Below are 25,010 nucleotides of genomic sequence, written 5' to 3' on the forward strand. Positions count from 1 at the left end.
TCAATCCACTAATTCTAAAACTGCTTGCATCAAATCTAATAGAACCAGTTAGGGTAGATATTCATCAAACTAAAATATTAGCATATGCCGATGATGTGGCGGTATTAACACCAAACCCTGCTGAGGCGATTCAGGAGATTGAGCAAGTGACTAATACCTTTGGCCTGTATTCAGGCTATTCCCTGAATAGAGACAAAACGATGGTTTTGTGTACGAATAACATCTCGTACGAAAGTCCATATAAGGTTGACAATGCCATCTACCTTGGAGTTTGTATATCTCCTAAGGTTGAGATAATTAATCAACTTAATTATGAGCCCCTTATCAGAACTATCAAAAAAGATCTCTCAAGGGTAAACAATCTCCACCTCTCTATTATCGGCAGGGGGAACTTTATCAAAATGAACATCTTTCCAAAGATATTATATCTATTTCGTGCAATACTGTTGATGGCGGATGACAATATCATTAAAACTATAAAACACTTCTCAAGCCCTTGTCCTATTAGACCTCTCGGCGGCTTTCGACACGGTCGATCACACTCTTCTGATTGACCGTGTCCACAACGCCGGCATTCAGGGAGTGGCCCTTGACTGGCTCAGATCTTTTCTCCATCAACGCTCTCAGTCCGTTCACCTCTCCACCTTCTCCGCTCCTTACACTTCCCTTCCCTGCGGAGTTCCACAGGGCTCAGCACTTTCTCCTCTCCTTTTTAATTTGTACCTCCAACCTCTTTTAGCTTCCCTCCGCAACTCCCCGGTCACAATATTCAATTACGCGGATGACCTTCAGTTAATCTTTCCCATAGACTCCCTCCCTTCTTCCCGCACTAATTTCCAGACCACCATGCTGACCATTGCGGAGTGGATGCACCACAGCCACTTAAAGCTGAACCCTACAAAAACTGAGCTCGTCCTGGTAGGAGGCCCCAATCATCCTTGGAACTTTACGTTCTGGCCAACTTCCTTGGGGCTTGCACCCTCTCCCGTGAGCTCAGTTAAAAGCCTGGGGGTGATTATCTCTGAAGACCTATCAATGCGACCCCACATCAACGCGGTCACATCTGCCTGTTTCTTCCACCTCAGGCGGATCCGCAAGATCAGCAGGTACTTCAGCAAAGAAGCCCTGACCCAAGTTGTCATTGCGCTCATCACCTCCAGGCTTGATTATGCGAACACTCTCTATGCAGGCATTCCTGCATGCCATCTTCAACGGCTGCAGCTGGTGCAGAACCAGGCCGCCCGCCTGATTTTCCACCAGCCGAAGCATCAGCATGTCACTCCCCTTCTTCGCAGTCTACACTGGCTCCCGGTATCCAAACGCTGCACTTTCAAACTGGCGTGCACCACCTTTAAAGCCCTATCAGATGCAGCTCCCGTTTTCATCTCTTCGGCCTTGTCCCGTCATATCCCTACGAGAGCTCTTCGCTCAGCTTCATTAAACCTCCTCGAGGTCCCTAGATTCAAAAGGAAAAAGCACGGTGGCCTGAGCTTTTCCGTCCTGGCCCCCTCCACTTGGAACTCCCTTCCACTCTCTCTCCGTCTCTGTCCAAAGTATGACTGCTTCCGCAGACTTTTAAAAACCCTGCTCTTCCAAGCCGCATTTGACTAAACCTCCTGCCTCTGGTCCACGCCATCTGTCTATGAGCGCCAAGAAACCGATGGTGATAGTGCGCGTTATAAATATTTTTAATAGAATAATAATAGAATAGACTCCTCTCTATCTAAATTTCTTTGGAGCTATGGGAAAATTAGGAGGGCTCTTTCATACTTGTCTCTGCCCCTGGATAAGGGAGGACTAGCTGTCCCGAATATTATGTTATGTCTGTGGGCAGCCCTTATTCAGCAAATGACACCTTTATTTATCCCTAAAGCACTAATAGGAACTATACCAGCGCAGGATATACCATCAATTTATGAACTGGCAATTGGTAATAAAGCCAGAGGACTATTACTAAGGCAGCTAGAAACATCTTACTTTAAAAAAACTAAATTTAAGATTATACATAGTGCATTGAATATATGGAAAAGAGTTTCTAAACATTTATCAATTTCGAAATATACTAAATATACCCCCCCTGTGGCGGAGCTCAATTTTACCACACCAACTTAACGATGGGCTTGCTAGAAAATGGGAGAGCTTGGGGATTAATACAGTTGGGGATTTTCTTTGCCACAATCCTAATATGGGGTTTCAAAATCTACAATTAAAATTTGCTGTTCCTAGAAATGATTTCTTTAGATATATTCAAATATTTACTGTTCTTAACCAAAAATCCCCAAAAATTACGTTGGATAACGTTTCTCTGTTGGATATCATAGGGAAACGATCTACCAGGATAGGTACTATCTATGAATTGTTGATACAAAACCAAAGAGATGATCTAGAGCATATCGAAAGAGGCTGGTCTAGTAAATTAGGAAATCCCAATGTTGATATTGATTTGTCCCTGGCACTCTCGTCTGGATTATTTCTAGCATCTAATCTCAAAGCCCAACTTTATAAAACCATATATAACCTATACTTTACACCAGCAAAATTATATGCTTGGGGCAAAAGAACAAATAGCAATTGCCCAAGATGTGGGCGGGCCCCTGCAGACCTAGTACACATGTTTGCAGAATGTCCTAAATTAGATTTATGCAAAAAAATGATCTCTGACTATTGGGAAGAGATCTTTGGACATAAAGTCAAAGATTCATCAACACTCTATTTACTAGGCCACGATAGCACTCTTGGGCATAGTAATTTTTGGGGACAGCGGTATTTCGGATTATTTTGGCAGCTAGGTGGAAAGATGTTGACCCTCCAACCTTCCAAATGTGGCTAACTCGCTTTCTAGGAATATATAAGCAAGAGATAGCTATTTATGAAGCCAGGGGTAAAAAATCTAGATTACGAGGTGCCCAAATTTGGTCTCCAATTACCACCTGGTATCATGATATAAGAAATGTATAAAATAGATAATGTTGTACCTCGTATTTTGTTATTTGGAACTTTGGCTTTTAAAAGATACTTTTGTATGTTATCACTATGAAATATGTAATTTTGTATTATCTGATTCTTGCTCGAAATAAAAAATAAATAAATAAATAAATAAATAAAACCTACAACTCACTGGAAGAAAATTATAATAAAAATAATTATTAAAATCTATCATACATAATAAATAAAAACACATTATACTTAAAACAATCCTTGTTGCAAACAATAAACATATGAATTTGATTATTAATCAAAATAGGCAAATTGTTATGTTTGTACATTATTTCAAAAAGACAGATAGATAATACACAAATTAACAATTAAAATGCCATAAATGAGCAAATAAAATAAAATATGTTAAGCCACTTTACACCCTACTCCCCTCCACACCCAACAACCTACCAAAGAAATACAAATAATATTTCTTTTTAAAAAAGAAATATTTAATGATACATAAAACTCACACATGCATTACACATAAATATTATTACAAATTAAAAAAATATCAAAACAAACACGTACAGAGCGATTTATGTATAACAATTATTTATTTGATTTACATGAATATTATTTAATTAACCAATGAATAACAATATATAATATAAATAAACAATCTAAACATGTATATTAAAACACTTTCCACTCAATCAATCAATCAAACTTTCCACTCTACTCCCCTGCAAGCCCTACAATCCACCCAAAAATACACAACACTCAAAATAAAGACAACATATTTTACTTTAAATATACTTGTACACAAAAAATAAACTGCACTAAAAATATACAAGTAAATATAAATATGAAAAACATATAGCACTCAAACTAATAAAACATCACAAAACACAAAATAATTTGTATTCAATGATATTAAACAAAACTATATTAAATACATTAATATTTTAACCCCTTCCATGCTGCCGTCGGCCATTGGCCGACGGCAGCACTACCTCGCTGGTGCTGCCGTCGGCCAATGGCCGACGCGGCCCCGCCCGTTTTGCGGAAGTGCTGCACTTCCGCAAAATCGGCGGCGCAGCCGAGGGGTTAATAAAGTAAATAAAACAATATCCTTACCCTCCATATTATGTCCTATGATATTTAGTATATCACAATATTTTTCCAACAATATTAATGTTCAACAATAGTCTTGAGTCAATAACAAGGCAGGACACCTAGACTGCACAATGTATTCTTCTAATCTTTTATTCCTTTGGGCTACGTAAAGGATTTGTAAGCGGACTGTATTCTGGTTTTATCGAATTCCCGAGACTCAGATCAACTTTGCATACTCTTACTGAGGATCATGAACAAAGTTTACAATTCACAGAAGAAGAGCTCTCCAGCTTAGAAGCATAGCTTTCCTTTCCGACTGAACATCCCTCGATTACATGCTTGAAAGAGTCTCATCTCTAGATAATTGTTTGTCTTCATCAGCACCTGACTCTAATGTTCTATCCTTATCCTGCAGGTGTTGTTTGCTCAAGACTGAGAATCTGTTTAGAGTTATTAGCAACCTGACTGCCTTCAGTAGCACTTTTAATTGCTGTAAATACGTTTTGGCCACATTGGAGACAGAGTCATTGCCTCAATTTGTCCTAAGTTTTACACCCAATTTATGGTAACAGTTGCATGAACCTTTTCACTAAACATCTCGACCATTGTCTGAATACTCCTTCTCTAACAGCAGTGACTCCTCAGCAATTGTATCCCTCACTACCTGCAAGTTATTCAGACTGGGCTCTAATACAAGAAGTGTATATCATGCTGCTTCAACTTGATCATTAGAAAGAGTAGCTGATTCTGTACCCGTATTATTGTCCTCGAGTGACATCCCTAAACGTGAATCCACATTCAAGTAAGATCTCACAGATGGAGTAACCCCTGGAGTCCTTCTAATTTGTAGTTTATTCTAGATGAGAGAAGAGAACCCCAGACTGTTGAGCTGGTCCATCTTCCTACAGGGTATGGACTTTACTGTAGAACACAGACCTGGGACTGACCATGCTAATGCAGATGGCCTTTCCAGGTTCTTCCACTTAGATGATGATAATTACCAGGACAAGGGTTAGTTGCTCATCACTCATGCTGCTGCTTTTTCAACTCTGAGAGTGCAATGAGGCCTGCTAGCCAGACCTCAGTGCCAGTGTTTACCCCCTTACAAAGTGTGTGTCGAATTGGCTTTCTCCAACGGGCAGACACTGGCACTTACTTATAAGTCCCTAGTAGATGGTAAACAAGTCATGTAATGCAGAGTGTCCACCCAGGGCTGCAGCACTGATTGTACCACCCTGTGTATAATAAAGTACGAAATGGCACCCAGCATGTTACTGCAGACTGGAAGGGCAGTGATCAGAGTGCTAGTTTGACTTTGCCATTAAAATCAATGATGAAGCCCCCGCTTCTCTTGACAATACATTTAAGTCTCCCCTAAGGCATGCCTATCAAGCCCTAAGGCAGGGAGCTGTATATTATTAAATCAGACATGTATTGTATATATATGTCCTGGCAGTAACTTTTCCAAATTGTCGTTTTGCTGTGGAAGAGCTAGTAGCCTCACTGGCTAACACAGGGTTACTCACTGATCCCTCAGCCAGGCTAACTTCTGAATGGGACTACTTAGATGGGTACTGCAAAGTATCAAAATATTTGGGGCATTAAACCTGACTTGATGCCCAGGTAAAATCTAATGCCACTATTAAAGAAATGCAACTTTTAGAAAGTTGCCACTCTGACCCAGTTTGTCCAGTGGCAACACACTGGCCACCAGACAGCTGTCTGCCCTCCTGGGGAGTCGTGTGAATGACTCCGTAGCTTAGGAACAATAAAGCCTGCTACAGAGCACGACATTACCTCCCTATCACAGGATGCCACTTCAAAGGCGAATCCGCCTTAGGTGGGAAAATGGCGATCACACTCGTGAGGGGCTGCCCTTTGTAGATGGATTAATGGCGGGAACAGAGAGGGGAGACTAGAGCCCAAACCAGCTCTCCTGTGGGCATTTGGCCCCCAGTTGACCACACTTACAGAGTGGCCTATCAAGCTCCTAACATCCAATGAAGGATTCGACATCTTGAGATTGGGCAAAACAGTGCACTCTGGAAATGCTAGATGGCACACATAGCTGAAAATTCATCCCCAAGAGAGAGGGGACCTAGCAGCCCATTGGCTAGTGACCACATCATCCCTCCTGGGCACTTTCTGGGAATAAGTATGGCACTCCTGGCACCCTGAACCTCAGATCACTTCGAAACTGGAACAAGGATTGAAAAAGGACTGCCCTGCTGACCCCTGACTTGACAGCAAGAAGCTGCACTTTCTGCTGGACTACACCTGGAGCACATTGGGCTATCGAAGCAAGGACTGTGACTGTGGATCCTGGCTTGGGGATAAGTAATTCCCAAGCCACAGACCAGAGAGATGACTACAAGGGTCAGTCGGCTGACCCCCCTGTGAACACTGTAAACAGCACCAGGGACACCAAAACTGAACTAGTCCAACTTGTCAAGTCAGTACACACTTCTGGAAAATCATCACTGGCTGCCACTGGGTGCCCCAAGAGACCGATCCTCGATGGCCAAAAGTTGCAGCTGAGTCCGCCAGACCCAGGAGTGTTGTCTAAGGGCACATTAGTTGCCTAAGAGGGACACTAGCCTCCACCAAAGGATATCACTTGTACCACTTTTCATGGGGCCGCAGCTGGCCTTCTGCTGTCTTAAAGAGGACTTCAAGGGACTCTGACCTCTGTGGCCAAAGTCACCTCACCTGACCCGTGGACCGAGGAATAACCACAAAGGTGCTGCACAGCACCCAGAGCATTCTTGAGCATCTTCCATCCCCTGCATCCGCAGCATCAGGACCACTTGATTGAAGTCTATGGCAGTCAAGCTGTAAAGTTTGGAAATTGACTGGAAAATGCTTTGGTGGGCGGGTAACTGTTCAAATGAATATGTCTCATTACATCGCGATGCATTACATTGCGTGCTTTTACAACGCGGTTGTTACAATGATTGCGTTGTTAGTACGCAATGCATTTACATCACAAGTCATTACAACGATTTATACTAGGGGACGCGCTGGACTTAGGAATAGTATTAATTACTATTCCTACTCCAGTTTGCTCAACAGTAGGGAAGGTGTTTGAATTAATTTCCTATACCTCAGCGCCCCCTACTGCATGTTGTTGTAATGACTTGCGATGTAAATGTATCACGTACTAAAAACGCGGTCGTTTTAACGACCGAGTTGTAATAGTAGAGCAATGTAATGACAGCATTGTAAATGCTGTTTCCCGTTCGAATACTCCTTATTAACTCCCCAGACCTTCTCCCTGTCGGATTTAATATCCCAAGCAGGGCTGGAGTAGTCAAACTCAATTCTTACAAACTTTTCAAAAGTTTCCAATTTTATGATTGTTTTCTGATTGTTTGCTGTAAAACTGAGATTTACATTTTCTTTAAAAATCTGTATCTCCAAAAGCCTTCAGTGGATTTTACTGATCTTGGGGTCTAAAAATTCATAAATATCGAATCTATTTTTATAAATTGGTTTTGGATTTCTTTTGTGCCATGTGGCTTTATTATTTCATTGTTTGGTACTGTTAAATGCTTTATACTTGTTCATCAGTTTAAGCCTTGCTTCTCTCAGCCATAGCTTCCCAGGATTGAGATTAAAGTTTTACAAATGAGCCTGACTGGGACCAAGACAGCTTTTGTTGGTGTATTACACTGTACGGTCGCACAGCCATACCATATAAGAAACTCAAATCCTCATAAATATCTCCAAAAGTCTAAAGTACAGTGAGGTGTCAGCATATGACTAAGTCAAAGGTTTGCGCCATCATACCATGAGACCATCAAAGGAGACAAGGACAGGCCATGGGATGCTTCCGGCTGGCGATTCATTTCCCATTTGTCCTCTCCACTTCCGTTTCTAGCTGGTCTTGCATGTGAACTCAGAAGGGGCACTGGTCAGGGTGGGGAGCTTCTGTATTTATTATTGGCATGAAGCATTACAGAGTTTAAGGTAAGGGCAAAATTATATACTAAAATACTGTTATCTTCAGCTCCAGCCAGACTGACTGGGTGAAGCACATGCAGCAGAACGCAGGCCCGGGCCTAAGGAGGCTGATTAGGAGCACCCCAACTGCAATATTGGTTTTAACCAATCAAATTTGTAATTTCATCTGCATCAGTAAGTGATCCAAAGAAGCACAAGTGTTATGTTGCACAGATTTCTGGATCTTCTGCCATTCCAGTGAGTAAAAGCAAACCACTAGGTAAGCAGTCAGAGGTCCTGCTCTGTCCATCTAAACAACTGAGCAAATTGGTGTTGCTCCACCCGGGGCTTGTTACTACGCACAAAAAAGAGAATTTCTACTTTTAACGACTCCCAATAAACTGTTTTTATTTCTATAGATTGTCTGAAGGCCCCTGAAGAGGTTTACAGTGAAATCGTGATGGTTTGAGCTTCCAGGTAATGTTTGTGAGTCTCGGTTTTCATTCTTGATTTGACGCCAGTAAAACAAGAGGCAAGGAATATGTCTCTTTACTACCCCACATTTTACTCCGCAAAATCTTTTACAATGCAGGGCTTTACAACGCATTATCCATTACAACACAATTTACTATAACTCCACTTGGGCATTGTAATGGTGAATGTGTTGTAATGGTTTTTGGTGTAAAGTCCTGCGTTGTAAACGTTTTTGCGGAGTAAAAAATATGGGCTAATGGACTATGTTGTAATGCAGTTGTTGTAAAGGATGTTTACCAGAGGCAGGTGCACAGTTTTTAATACCAAAATGATCTTGTTTTTATTTGATGCATAACTGCAGTAATTACAAATTAATAAAACACGGACAGCAAATGTGGGAAGATATATATAGCCTCCAAACATATATCAAAGGGATTTGTGAAGATAGAGGCAGAACGCAGTTTAAGGGTGACCAGTTTATTGAGAACTGTTCTGTGCAATAAAATATTATTTTCTCAGGAATTAAACACGATCAAACTCTACTTCACTCGTTATGTCAAAGATACTTATAAAATTAAAATTACTGAGAATCAGGAAAGCAAACTGGAAGCTTCCTTGTCTGCAGCAAATATACTGGTATCTATCACTGCATGTAATCAGCATGGGTTTTAAAATAATAAATGAAGAAATAAACATTGAAATAAAAATAAATCCATGGACCCGAATATTTTATACGTGCCGACCACCATCTTACATTTATTGTCTCTTCATCTCGGATTCGCAGGTCACTTTGCTTCCCTGTTTTCTCCCTTTGTCGCTGTTTTCTGACCTCTTCTTTCTTACCCCTGTGTCGCCTTTCTATCTCATACTCTGAGTTAAAATCTGATGATAAAACCTAAGTCCCTGTCTGTTAGAACTAGGGGTCTCTAGTTGGCTGAGGTAGGTACCTTAGTCCAAATAGGGACCCTTGATTTTTAGTCAGGGAAAGGAAGGACACCTTCTCAGATGGCCCCTGCTCACCCCCTCTGTAGCTTGACATGAGCAGCCAGGCTTATCTCCAAGGCAAATGTGTAAAGTATTTGCAACCAAGCTCTCAGTAACCCAGTGATAACACCACAAATGGACTCCACATGAGTTTCATAAAAAACAATTATATGTTTATAAAAAAAAGATATGCGATGAGACCACATGATAAAAATCCAACATATGCGGATTTGTAATATTTCACCTTGCCAGTTATTAGGCCAGCAGGCCCTTGTAGGTTCTTGCAGTATTACTGAGCAATTCTTGATGTTCCAATGCAGTCCTAATGCAATACTATGCAGTTCGTAATGCAAGAATCAGGCACTTCGCAATGTAAAAATAATGCTGTTCGTAATGCAACAATCAGGCCGTTCATAATGCCAAAATAATGCAATTCGTAATTCAACAATCAGGCGTTTGTAATGCAAAAATTATGCGATTTCTAAAGCAACAATCAGGCCGTTTGTAATGCAAAAATAATGCAATTCATAATGCAACAATCAGGCAGTTCGTAATGGCAAAATAATGTACTCCGGCACCGATCGCAGTGCTCTGGACTGTCTCTATGCCAATCTTACTGACTCGCGGTCAGCTACTGCCAGAATATGCCCCCAACACTGTTATGATGGAAAACAAAGTGCAGCTCCACACTTCGGCCCCGGTACTGCCACTCCTCGGCAAGTACGGGCAGCGATACAGACTTGAGCAGAGGCTCGCGCTGCAAATATGGGAGAGCCCGAGAGTATTTCCGGCGTAGCCCGCACCCCGCCCCAGGCAGCGACACAAGCACGCTCACTGAGCGTAACCTGGGGGGTATGATCCCACTCTCCTCTCCTCTCCTCGCTGCGTGGCCTTCCGATACGACTTCATTGATCTTGGGCAGTGGAACTCGGACCTCCGATGGGGATGGTTCGAGGTCTCTCCTTGGCAACGGCAGGCTCGGGCCGGGGGCGGTGATTTCTCACAGCTCCTCTGGGGATGGCGGTCCGGGCCATTGGCAATGACGATCACAGCACTTCTGGTCACGCTGTCGATCGTAGCAGAGAACAAGACTGCTCCGGGACACACAGTCATGGGGAAATCCTCACAAAGGTCTCAGGCTGCACGAAGCACACGCACACAGCTTCGCTGAGACTCACTTGAACTCCGGGTGTGCACGATCACAGGGCAATCCTCACGAAGGTCTCAGGCTGCATGAAGCACATGCACATAGCGTCGCTGAGACTCACTTGGACTCCGAGTCACACAATCACAGGGCAATCCTCACGCAGGTCTCAGGCTGCATGAAGCACAGGCACACAGCGTCACTGAGTCTCACTTGGACTCCGGGTGCACACAATCACAGGGCAATCCTCACGAAGGACACACCTGGAAACTTTTATGTTCCTGAGTTTCCACAACAGGGAGCCAGCTCTCCTCGGGCCCTTGGGGACAAGTTACTTCAGGACACAGCACACAGCAAAGTCCTCTCAAACAGGGGAACACAGCACACAGCAAAGTCCCTTAGCCTCTCCTTAGTTAGATCAGCAAACTGCAGGCCAGCCCCAGACCACACAGCAAGGGTCAGTCCTTCTCTTCAGTCTCTTCAGCTGTTCTTGGCAGAGTTTCATCTTGACCACAAAGTAGTTTTCAATCCTTTCCTGTCTTGATCAGTCCAAAGTCCAGGGGTTTCAGCTCTCATAGTTATACCCCTAAATGTCTTTGAAGTACTTGTGTTCAGGGGGGCACTGCCCCTGTCCAAACCAGTTCTGGGTGTCCCCCTGCCAGTGACACCTTCTTCCTTTGATAGTGGGGGTCTGGATCCTCAACCACTCAGCAGGAGATGGAGCCATTGTTTCATGACAGCAGCCCAGGCCTCTTCACCTCCAGGGGTTACTCCTCCCCCCTACACTCTAGACGCAGGTCAGCCTGTTGCTGTCTCACCTCCTCCCCTGTGTCAAGACATTTCCCAAATCCTATCACATTCAAATCCAGACAGTCAATCCACAACCAGACAGAGACACACAGAATTGTTAGAACAAAAAAAAAATGCACTTCTAAAAGCGCGGTTTCTAAACACACAATGCAAAAACCACCTTCACAAAAAGATGTGTTATTAAATTGTGAGTTCAGGCATACTAAACTCCACCTCTCCATCTTAAGCTTATGGTAAGATAGACTGGAAACATATTACACAGCCTTCCCCATTCTGTCCTAGGGGGAAGATGGCCTTGCAACAGTGAAACATGAAATGGACAGTATTTCACTGTCAGGATATGGTACACACCTCAGTACATGTCTTACCTTTAACATACAATGCACCTTGCGCAGGGATGGGGGTACCGTGGACCTAGCATAGGGGTGTCTGATATGCATAAAAAGGGAATGGTAAGGTCTGGCAAGTGGGGGCACTTGTCAGGACAACAAGGCAGTTTAACAAACTGCGTGCATGCACTGCAGTGGCAGGCCTGAGTTCTCTCTTTAGGGCTACTTGTGTGGGTGGCACAATTAGTGCGGCAGGCCCACTAGCAGCATTTGCATTACCAGCCCTGGCACACATAGTGCCCTTTACTAGGGACTTTACTAGTAAGGCAAACATACCAATCATGGACAACCAATTACCATTACACTTTATACAGTGAGCATATGCACTTTAGCACTGATCAGCAGTAGTAAAGTGCCCAGAGTCTTAAAACCAACAAAAAAAGGTCAGAAACAATACAGGAGTAAGGGAAAAAGTTCAGGGATGACCCTGCAAAAAGGTCCAAGTACAACACTGTCCTAAAAGTGAGTACAGTTGGCAACTGTCTACCAGCCCTGGCACAAACCTTTTTTTGTATATGCGAAAAAGTGACATACCAGCGACGCAAGGGGCTTGTAAATAAGCCTGTTAGTATGGAAGGCTAATGAAAGGACATTCATTTTCAGTTTTTCTTTATTCTGTTTGTTATTTGAGGCAGGAAATGAGAGAAATTAGTTTCAAAATTATTTGTGCTTTATCAGAGAAATATTTTCCACCCCTACTACAGCTGCGGGAGACGCTCAGTATATCTGCAGCACAATGAAGTCCATAACCCAGCATTAATTTATGTTTTTAGGTTCATTGTTTGGTGTTTTATGCTTACCTTAGTTCTCGTGAACACTGGAGGGCTGTCATTTACACCCACTACGTTAATAATCACAGTGGCAGTGTCGGTGAGACCTGCAAGTGAAAGAAACAAGCAATCAAAGTTGTAGATAAGCCTACAGGAGAAGGAGCAGATTAATTGAAGTGAAAGGAGTGGCATTTTTTTATTTGAGGTCTTCCTTTAGATAATAGCTATTTATATTTGTATCCCTTTGGTTATCTTGTGGTAGCTGCCATCTACCCGACCTGGCAGAGGACAGATGAGCTGCTCATTTTGACACATTAACGATGGTTTGTTTTGTACAAAGAAGATCATTGAAATGGGAAGCTCAGAGAATAACAACGCTTTTACAATTCACTTTCCTTTTGGAAAAATGCTCTCTACAGTGACAGGAGCTGAACTTTTCAACAGTATTACACTGTACAAATGGCACAGACGGGGCGAGGAAAGCATTAAAGCCTGACCCCTCACAGACTGAGCGATGGAAGCATGAAAACCTGACCCCTCACAGACTGAGTGAGGGAAGCATGAAAGCCTGACCCCTCACAGACAGCGAGGAAAGCATGAAAGCCTAACCCCTCACAGACTGAGCAAGGGAAGTATGAAAGCCTGATCCCCACAGACTGAGCGAGGGAAGCATGAAAGCCTGACCCCTCACAGACTGAGCAAGGGAAGCATGAAAGCCTGACCCCTCACAGACTGAGCGAGGGAAGCATGAAAGCCAGACCCCTCACAAACAGCGAGGGAAGCATGGAAGCCTGACCCCTCACAGACAGCGAGGAAGCATGAAAGCCTGACCCGTCACAGATTGAGCGAGGGAAGCATGAAAGCCTGACCCCTCACAGACTGAGCGAGGGAAGCATGAAAGCCTGACCCCTCACAAACAAACTGAGAGAGCAAAGCATGAGAGCCTGACACCTCACAGACAGCGAGGGAAGCATGGAAGCCTGACCCCTCACAGAGTGAGCAAGGGAAGCATGAAAGCCTAAGCCCTCACAGGCTTAGAGAGGGAAGCATGAAAGCCTGACCCTCACAGACTGAGTGAGGAAAGCATGAAAGCCTGACCCCTCACAGACTGAGCGAGGGAAGCATGAAAGCCTGACCCCTCACAAACAGTGAGGAAAGTATGAAATCCTGATCCCTCACAGACTGAGAGGAAAGCATTAAAGCCTGACCCCTCACACCATCTTTCGTAAATAAACTCATTATTTCCAAATGCTAGCATATAATTTTCAGAAAGTACAATCATTTTGTCCCTGAATGTCACCATGTCAATTTCAGTAAATTCTTAAATTTTGTCATCAAAAGACATATCATTTTAGGAAACAATGGCATGCAAGTTAAAGCTATCATGCTCCAAAATATTCCAGATCATTGCAATCACGAGTTCTTTTGTGATCCATCCTACGCCAGTCAATGCCATATTTGGCTAAAGTAAGCCACATGAATTACCAGTCAATATCATGATCCCAGGTTGCCCCTTCACAGGTCAATCAATCCCACGTGCCCATGAATCCCCAAATACAGGAGGCTGCAATATACTCAAGTATACTTCATTGTCTACAGCCAATACCATGTATCCATGTGTTCATGTAGCCCCAATGAGCCAGTCAATGTTGTGCTGTGCTTAAACATGGCTCGCCAATAATTGATTGAATGTTATCGGTCCAGGTATAGTTCATCATATATCACTCATGGCATATGTTAATATATGTCATAATTAGAAACACACCTCCACCACTTGCAATCCTGAGTGCCCGGGTGGCTGAGTATCCAGGATGCTTAGTTTTGATTCCACCAGGTCTTTATCTTCTACCACCATGCACTTCTTGTTTCTTTATGTCAATCTTGCTGATTCTTATAATTCCTGGAGAAGTACCTTTGGTACAGTATTCTCTTTTTCTCACCTTCCCCTTTCTCCCTTTTCTGCCTTTCTCTCCCTTGCTCTGGGTCAAAATCTGATGATGGAAAATAAGCCCTCGTCCCCAAGAATGAGTGCTGGTGCCCACCCCAAGCACCCACCTGCGGAAATTAAGTACTTCATTGGTCTAAACTCATGACCTCCAACAATCTATTCTGAAGTGTATACTTTGTTGTTTACCTTTGAGTTGATTATTGCACTAATGCATTTACAATGCTATAGTTGAGCACATGGTGTATTTTGTCCTAGATTACTCCCCCACAATTTCTGATGAAAAGGTAAGGGGGATTGATCCTAATGGCTGTCACTCACAGATGGTACAGATATCTGAGAAGTATAGCTTCTATATACTTCACCCCAGACTCATTTCTGGAATTCTAAATGTTTCCACAACTTAGGCATTTAGTAGTACAAAATAATAATAAATTGTTAGTGGAAGTTGAGTCCCTCTTTGAGCGTTGAAAGGGCTGTGGGAGACTCCAGGCGGGATTCCTTATTTGCTCCAAACTGTATTTGCTCATCAGCAAATAGTTGGTGCCCCCATCGCACATCTCCTTACATTAAAAACAGGTGCAACCATCATTCATAAATAAGGAAGTGGACATTCGGTGCAGTGGACGCAGATTTACACCTTGTCTATTAATGACTGTCTGCCATCTTAGAACAACATTTGCTCCTCTGGCTACAATGACAGACGAGGGTATAATTGTTGCAGGTCTCCCATATTTCCCTGCACTCTTACCAGAAGTGATTGCTTGGAATGTCCCTCACCACATACCATCATCATCATCATAACTTTATTTCGATCCCCAGGAGCATAAAAGTACAACATACATAAAATATGTGAAAACATCCCTGCAAGGTAAAAGTAAATATCACCAAAGATCGCAAGAAATTTTACATAATAAGAAAACATTATCATGAAGACCAAAATCTCAAAATACATAATTCTATAAAGATAAAAACATGTTGACAATGTACCTACTATAGATTTAAAGTGCAAAAAATGAGAATGTACATTAAAAACATTTTAAACTAACAAACTAATCAGAGAAAAAAAGAAGGACTTGGTGCTGTACATAGATCAACATGAGGTAGCACACATCAAATCAGGGGGTCTTAGTCACAACTGCCTAATATGAAACTTCCGCTACTGCCGAAAAGACGTTCTAAGATAGGGGCTGGCTTATACCTCTGTATTGGTACCCCATGCTACAAAATGTGCAGATACCAATAAAGTACTTAGATAGACAACCTCAATAGGACATACAATCTCACAGTTCATTACTCGCATGGCAACTAACAAAACAACTATAAACCAACTAAGACGGCCACAATAAATGACTGTCTGACACTAGAGTGACTCCTCAGAGGTTTGTTAGGAAAACCCTCACAAACCAACCTGGTTGGTGTCATGCTTCATCATCAGGTCCCAGCTGAGTAGCCGAATGCTACCCAGCTATGCTGCGACACCTGTTTACAGTGGAGCGGGTTGAGGTGCAAGTGAATGTGATGAAGTGAGTGTAAATATAAAACAAGCATTTGCAATGCAATAGGTCTCACATTCGGAAAGTTTGAGGTATTGGTATTGTCAATGACATTTTTTTATGCATGTGTTGGTTTTGAAAATAGCAAAATTAATAGCTTTGTCATTTACAATGCCAATACTTTTAACTTTCGCAAATGTGACACCTACAGCATTTGTAATGCAGTATGTGTTGTATTTACGTGATTTAGATGTATTGATATTACAAATAATAATTGCTTTTTTAAATAATTAATACTTAAATAAAAGTTATTGTAATTTAAAATGACAATAGCTTAAACTTTTGTAAATAACTTTTGTGAAGATTATGTTCAGTGTATTTTATTGTGACGAACATCCAAGAAAAGAAGTGAAATATTAACATCTTTTTGTGACATTTGTAATAAAGCTTGAAACAGTGAGAGAACATATTTGAACCAGTTGTTGTTGCATAGTTGCACAGATTGATGCTGTGGTGGCGCTCAGTGATGTTGTGGCGGCGACGAGTGATGCTGTGGCGTTCAGTGATGCTGTGGTGGCACATAGTGATGTTGTGGTGCCCCTCACTGATGCTGTGGTGGTGCTGAGTGATGCTATGGTGATGTGATAGATAGAGTGTAGTAATGTGGCATGTAACTATGTAGTACTGAGTGGTATTTGGAGTGTATGTTGCAATGAGTGCAGTGTAATTATGTGGAGTGTAATTATGTGGCACTGAGTGGGATTTGGAGTGTATGTTGCGTTGAGTGCAGTGTAATTATGTGGCATGTAATTATGTGGCACTGAGTGGTATTTGGAGTGTATGTTGCGTTGAGCGCAGTGTAAATATGTAGCATATACTTATGTGGCACTGAGTGGTATGTGGAGTGTATGTTGCATTGAGTGCAGTGTAATTATGTGGCGTGTAATTATGTGGCACTGAGTGGTACTTGGAGTGTATGTTGCGTTGAACACAGTGTAATTATGTAGCATATAATTATGTGGCACTGAGTGGTATTGTGTGGAGTGTGTGTTGCATTCAGTAGAGTGTAATTATGTGGCGTGTAATTATGTGGCACTGAGTGGTATTTGGAGTGTACGTGCATTGAGTCCAGTGTAATTATGTGGCAAGTAACTATGTGGCACTGAGTGATATTTGGAGTGTATGTTGCATTGAGGGAAGTGTAATTATGTGGCGTGTAACTATGTGGCACTGAGTGGTATTTGGAGTGTATGTTGCATTGAGTGCAGTGTAATTATGTGGCGTGTAACTATGTGGCACTGAGTGCTATTTGGAGTGTATGTTGCATTGAGGGCAGTGTAATTATGTGGCGTGTAACTATGTGGTACTGAGTGGTATTTGGAGTGTATGTTGGATTGAGTGCAGTGTAATTATGTGGCGTGTAATTATGTGGCACTGAGTGGTATTTGAAGTGTATGTTGCATTGAGTGCAGTGTAATTATGTGGCGTGTAACTATGTGGCACTGAGTGGTATTTGGAGTGTAAGTTGCATGGAGGAAAGCATGAAAGCCTAACCCCTCACGGACTGAGCGAGAGAAGCATGAAAGCCTGACCCCTCACAGACAGCGAGGAAAGCATGAAAGCCTAACCCCTCACAGACTGAGCAAGGGAAGTATGAAAGCCTGATCCCCACAGACTGAGCGAGGGAAGCATGAAAGCCTGACCCCTCACAGACTGAGCAAGGGAAGCATGAAAGCCTGACCCCTCACAGACTGAGCGAGGGAAGCATGAAAGCCAGACCCCTCACAAACAGCGAGGGAAGCATGGAAGCCTGACCCCTCACAGACAGCGAGGAAGCATGAAAGCCTGACCCGTCACAGATTGAGCGAGGGAAGCATGAAAGCCTGACCCCTCACAGACTGAGCGAGGGAAGCATGAAAGCCTGACCCCTCACAAACAAACTGAGAGAGCAAAGCATGAGAGCCTGACACCTCACAGACAGCGAGGGAAGCATGGAAGCCTGACCCCTCACAGAGTGAGCAAGGGAAGCATGAAAGCCTAAGCCCTCACAGGCTGAGAGAGGGAAGCATGAAAGCCTGACCCTGACAGACTGAGTGAGGAAAGCATGAAAGCCTGACCCCTCACAGACTGAGCGAGGGAAGCATGAAAGCCTGACCCCTCACAAACAGTGAGGAAAGTATGAAATCCTGATCCCTCACAGACTGAGAGGAAAGCATTAAAGCCTGACCCCTCACACCATCTTTCGTAAATAAACTCATTATTTCCAAATGCTAGCATATAATTTTCAGAAAGTACAATCATTTTGTCCCTGAATGTCACCATGTCAATTTCAGTAAATTCTTAAATTTTGTCATCAAAAGACATATCATTTTAGGAAACAATGGCATGCAAGTTAAAGCTATCATGCTCCAAAATATTCCAGATCATTGCAATCACGAGTTCTTTTGTGATCCATCCTACGCCAGTCAATGCCATATTTGGCTAAAGTAAGCCACATGAATTACCAGTCAATATCATGATCCCAGGTTGCCCCTTCACAGGTCAATCAATCCCACGTGCCCATGAATCCCCAAATACAGGAGGCTGCAATATACTCAAGTATACTTCATTGTCTACAGCCAATACCATGTATCCATGTGTTCATGTAGCCCCAATGAGCCAGTCAATGTTGTGCTGTGCTTAAACATGGCTCGCCAATAATTGATTGAATGTTATCGGTCCAGGTATAGTTCATCATATATCACTCATGGCATATGTTAATATATGTCATAATTAGAAACACACCTCCACCACTTGCAATCCTGAGTGCCCGGGTGGCTGAGTATCCAGGATGCTTAGTTTTGATTCCACCAGGTCTTTATCTTCTACCACCATGCACTTCTTGTTTCTTTATGTCAATCTTGCTGATTCTTATAATTCCTGGAGAAGTACCTTTGGTACAGTATTCTCTTTTTCTCACCTTCCCCTTTCTCCCTTTTCTGCCTTTCTCTCCCTTGCTCTGGGTCAAAATCTGATGATGGAAAATAAGCCCTCGTCCCCAAGAATGAGTGCTGGTGCCCACCCCAAGCACCCACCTGCGGAAATTAAGTACTTCATTGGTCTAAACTCATGACCTCCAACAATCTATTCTGAAGTGTATACTTTGTTGTTTACCTTTGAGTTGATTATTGCACTAATGCATTTACAATGCTATAGTTGAGCACATGGTGTATTTTGTCCTAGATTACTCCCCCACAATTTCTGATGAAAAGGTAAGGGGGATTGATCCTAATGGCTGTCACTCACAGATGGTACAGATATCTGAGAAGTATAGCTTCTATATACTTCACCCCAGACTCATTTCTGGAATTCTAAATGTTTCCACAACTTAGGCATTTAGTAGTACAAAATAATAATAAATTGTTAGTGGAAGTTGAGTCCCTCTTTGAGCGTTGAAAGGGCTGTGGGAGACTCCAGGCGGGATTCCTTATTTGCTCCAAACTGTATTTGCTCATCAGCAAATAGTTGGTGCCCCCATCGCACATCTCCTTACATTAAAAACAGGTGCAACCATCATTCATAAATAAGGAAGTGGACATTCGGTGCAGTGGACGCAGATTTACACCTTGTCTATTAATGACTGTCTGCCATCTTAGAACAACATTTGCTCCTCTGGCTACAATGACAGACGAGGGTATAATTGTTGCAGGTCTCCCATATTTCCCTGCACTCTTACCAGAAGTGATGCTTGGAATGTCCCTCACCACATACCATCATCATCATCATAACTTTATTTCGATCCCCAGGAGCATAAAAGTACAACATACATAAAATATGTGAAAACATACCTGCAAGGTAAAAGTAAATATCACCAAAGATCGCAAGAAATTTTACATAATAAGAAAACATTATCATGAAGACCAAAATCTCAAAATACATAATTCTATAAAGATAAAAACATGTTGACAATGTACCTACTATAGATTTAAAGTGCAAAAAATGAGAATGTACATTAAAAACATTTTAAACTAACAAACTAATCAGAGAAAAAAAGAAGGACTTGGTGCTGTACATAGATCAACATGAGGTAGCACACATCAAATCAGGGGGTCTTAGTCACAACTGCCTAATATGAAACTTCCGCTACTGCCGAAAAGACGTTCTAAGATAGGGGCTGGCTTATACCTCTGTATTGGTACCCCATGCTACAAAATGTGCAGATACCAATAAAGTACTTAGATAGACAACCTCAATAGGACATACAATCTCACAGTTCATTACTCGCATGGCAACTAACAAAACAACTATAAACCAACTAAGACGGCCACAATAAATGACTGTCTGACACTAGAGTGACTCCTCAGAGGTTTGTTAAGAAAACCCTCACAAACCAACCTGGTTGGTGTCATGCTTCATCATCAGGTCCCAGCTGAGTAGCCGAATGCTACCCAGCTATGCTGCGACACCTGTTTACAGTGGAGCGGGTTGAGGTGCAAGTGAATGTGATGAAGTGAGTGTAAATATAAAACAAGCATTTGCAATGCAATAGGTCTCACATTCGGAAAGTTTGAGGTATTGGTATTGTCAATGACATTTTTTTATGCATGTGTTGGTTTTGAAAATAGCAAAATTAATAGCTTTGTCATTTACAATGCCAATACTTTTAACTTTCGCAAATGTGACACCTACAGCATTTGTAATGCAGTATGTGTTGTATTTACGTGATTTAGATGTATTGATATTACAAATAATAATTGCTTTTTTAAATAATTAATACTTAAATAAAAGTTATTGTAATTTAAAATGACAATAGCTTAAACTTTTGTAAATAACTTTTGTGAAGATTATGTTCAGTGTATTTTATTGTGACGAACATCCAAGAAAAGAAGTGAAATATTAACATCTTTTTGTGACATTTGTAATAAAGCTTGAAACAGTGAGAGAACATATTTGAACCAGTTGTTGTTGCATAGTTGCACAGATTGATGCTGTGGTGGCGCTCAGTGATGTTGTGGCGGCGACGAGTGATGCTGTGGCGTTCAGTGATGCTGTGGTGGCACATAGTGATGTTGTGGTGCCCCTCACTGATGCTGTGGTGGTGCTGAGTGATGCTATGGTGATGTGATAGATAGAGTGTAGTAATGTGGCATGTAACTATGTAGTACTGAGTGGTATTTGGAGTGTATGTTGCAATGAGTGCAGTGTAATTATGTGGAGTGTAATTATGTGGCACTGAGTGGGATTTGGAGTGTATGTTGCGTTGAGTGCAGTGTAATTATGTGGCATGTAATTATGTGGCACTGAGTGGTATTTGGAGTGTATGTTGCGTTGAGCGCAGTGTAAATATGTAGCATATACTTATGTGGCACTGAGTGGTATGTGGAGTGTATGTTGCATTGAGTGCAGTGTAATTATGTGGCGTGTAATTATGTGGCACTGAGTGGTACTTGGAGTGTATGTTGCGTTGAACACAGTGTAATTATGTAGCATATAATTATGTGGCACTGAGTGGTATTGTGTGGAGTGTGTGTTGCATTCAGTAGAGTGTAATTATGTGGCGTGTAATTATGTGGCACTGAGTGGTATTTGGAGTGTACGTGCATTGAGTCCAGTGTAATTATGTGGCAAGTAACTATGTGGCACTGAGTGATATTTGGAGTGTATGTTGCATTGAGGGAAGTGTAATTATGTGGCGTGTAACTATGTGGCACTGAGTGGTATTTGGAGTGTATGTTGCATTGAGTGCAGTGTAATTATGTGGCGTGTAACTATGTGGCACTGAGTGCTATTTGGAGTGTATGTTGCATTGAGGGCAGTGTAATTATGTGGCGTGTAACTATGTGGTACTGAGTGGTATTTGGAGTGTATGTTGGATTGAGTGCAGTGTAATTATGTGGCGTGTAATTATGTGGCACTGAGTGGTATTTGAAGTGTATGTTGCATTGAGTGCAGTGTAATTATGTGGCGTGTAACTATGTGGCACTGAGTGGTATTTGGAGTGTAAGTTGCATGGAGTGCAGTGTAATTAAGTGGCGTGAAATTATGTGGCACTGAGTGGTATTTGGAGTGTATGTTGCATTGAGTGCAGTGTAATTATGTGGTGTGTAATTATGTGGTACTGAGTGGTATTTGGAGTGTACGTTGCTTGAGCACAGTGTAATTATGTAGCATATAATTATGTGGCACTGAGTGGTATTGTGTGGAGTGTATGTTGTATTCAGTAGAGTGTAATTGTGTGGCGTGTAGTTATGTGGCACTGAGTGGTATTGTTTGGAGCGTATGTTGCATTGACTGCAGTGTAATTATGTAGCATATAATTATGTGGCACTGAGTGGTTTTGTGTGGATAGAGTGTGGCATTCAGTAGAGTGTAATTATGTGGCATGTAATTATGTGGAACTTAGTGGTATTTGGAGTCTATGTTGCATTGAGTGACATGTAATTATGTGGCACGTAATTATGTGGCACTGAGTTGTATTTGGAGTGTATGTTGCATTGAGTGCAGCGTAATTATGTGGTGTGTAACTATGTGGCACTGAGTGGTATTTGGAGTGTATGTTGCATGGAGCGCAGTGTAATTATGTGGCGTCTAATTATGTGGCACTGAGTGGTATTTGAAGTGTATGTTGCATTGAGTGCAGTTTAATTATGTGGCGTGTAATTATGTGGAACTGAGGGGTATTTGACGTTTATGTTGCATTGAGTGCATTGTAATTATGTGGCAATGAGTGGTATTTGGAGTGTATGTTGCATTGAGTGCAGTGTAATTATGTGGCGTGTAATTATGTGGCACTGAGTGGTATTTGGAGTGTATGTTGCATTGAGTACAGTTTAATTATGTGGTGTGTAATTATGTGGCACCGAGTGGTATTTGGAGTGTATGTTGCATTGAGTGCAGTGTAATAATGTGGCCGGTAAGTATGAGGCACTGAGTGGTATTTGGAGTGTATGTTGCATTGAGTGCAGTGTAATTATGTGGCATGTAATTATGTGGAACTGAGTGGTATTTGGAGTGTATGTTGCGTTGAGCGCACTGTAAATATGTAGCATATAATTGGGTGGAACTGAGTGGTATTGTCTGGAGTGTATGTTGTATTCAGTAGAGTTTAATTATGTGGCGTGTAATTATGTGGCACTGAGTGGTATTGTTTGGAGTGTATGTTGCATTGACTGCAGTGTAATTATGTAGCATATCATTTAGTGGCACTGAGTGGTATTGTGTGGAGTGTGTGTTGTATTGAGAGCAGTGTAATTATGTGGCGTGTAAATATGCGGCACTGAGTGGTATTTAGAGTGTATGTTGCATTGAGTACAGTTTAATTATCTGGTGTGTAATTATGTGGCACTGAGTGGTATTTGGAGTGTATGTTGCATTGAGTGCAGTGTAATTATGTGGCCGGTAATTATGAGGCACTGAGTGGTATTTGGAGTTTATGTTGCATTGAGTGCAGTGTAATTATGTAACATGTAATTATGTGGAACTGAGTGGTATTTGGAGTGTATGTTGCGTTGAGTGCAGTGTAATTATGTGGCGTGTAATTATGTGGCACTGAGTGGTACTTGGAGTGTATGTTGCGTTGAACACAGTGTAATTATGTAGCATATAATTATGTGGCACTGAGTGGTATTGTGTGGAGTGTGTGTTGCATTCAGTAGAGTGTAATTATGTGGCGTGTAATTATGTGGCACTGAGTGGTATTTGGAGTGTACGTGCATTGAGTCCAGTGTAATTATGTGGCAAGTAACTATGTGGCACTGAGTGATATTTGGAGTGTATGTTGCATTGAGGGAAGTGTAATTATGTGGCGTGTAACTATGTGGCACTGAGTGGTATTTGGAGTGTATGTTGCATTGAGTGCAGTGTAATTATGTGGCGTGTAACTATGTGGCACTGAGTGCTATTTGGAGTGTATGTTGCATTGAGGGCAGTGTAATTATGTGGCGTGTAACTATGTGGTACTGAGTGGTATTTGGAGTGTATGTTGGATTGAGTGCAGTGTAATTATGTGGCGTGTAATTATGTGGCACTGAGTGGTATTTGAAGTGTATGTTGCATTGAGTGCAGTGTAATTATGTGGCGTGTAACTATGTGGCACTGAGTGGTATTTGGAGTGTAAGTTGCATGGAGTGCAGTGTAATTAAGTGGCGTGAAATTATGTGGCACTGAGTGGTATTTGGAGTGTATGTTGCATTGAGTGCAGTGTAATTATGTGGTGTGTAATTATGTGGTACTGAGTGGTATTTGGAGTGTACGTTGCTTGAGCACAGTGTAATTATGTAGCATATAATTATGTGGCACTGAGTGGTATTGTGTGGAGTGTATGTTGTATTCAGTAGAGTGTAATTGTGTGGCGTGTAGTTATGTGGCACTGAGTGGTATTGTTTGGAGCGTATGTTGCATTGACTGCAGTGTAATTATGTAGCATATAATTATGTGGCACTGAGTGGTTTTGTGTGGATAGCGTGTGGCATTCAGTAGAGTGTAATTATGTGGCATGTAATTATGTGGAACTTAGTGGTATTTGGAGTCTATGTTGCATTGAGTGACATGTAATTATGTGGCACGTAATTATGTGGCACTGAGTTGTATTTGGAGTGTATGTTGCATTGAGTGCAGCGTAATTATGTGGTGTGTAACTATGTGGCACTGAGTGGTATTTGGAGTGTATGTTGCATGGAGCGCAGTGTAATTATGTGGCGTCTAATTATGTGGCACTGAGTGGTATTTGAAGTGTATGTTGCATTGAGTGCAGTTTAAATATGTGGCGTGTAATTATGTGGAACTGAGGGGTATTTGACGTGTATGTTGCATTGAGTGCATTGTAATTATGTGGCAATGAGTGGTATTTGGAGTGTATGTTGCATTGAGTGCAGTGTAATTATGTGGCGTGTAATTATGTGGCACTGAGTGGTATTTGGAGTGTATGTTGCATTGAGTACAGTTTAATTATGTGGTGTGTAATTATGTGGCACTGAGTGGTATTTGGAGTGTATGTTGCATTGAGTGCAGTGTAATAATGTGGCCGGTAAGTATGAGGCACTG

General features: G+C 42.0%; 1 protein-coding gene across 1 annotated transcript in view; it reads right to left on the reverse strand.

The window, feature by feature from the left end:
• The window catches only part of CDH16 (cadherin 16), a 755,818-nt gene that overhangs the window by 377,357 nt on the left and 353,451 nt on the right, over positions 1-25,010 (reverse strand). The window contains exon 11 of the mRNA XM_078671187.1: positions 12,579-12,655. Within this exon, the coding sequence (XP_078527313.1) occupies positions 12,579-12,655 (77 nt within the window). The remainder of the gene's footprint in view (positions 1-12,578; positions 12,656-25,010) is intronic.

Source organism: Lissotriton helveticus, chromosome 12 (genome assembly GCF_964261635.1).
Source record: "Lissotriton helveticus chromosome 12, aLisHel1.1, whole genome shotgun sequence".
NCBI lineage: Eukaryota > Metazoa > Chordata > Amphibia > Caudata > Salamandridae > Lissotriton > Lissotriton helveticus.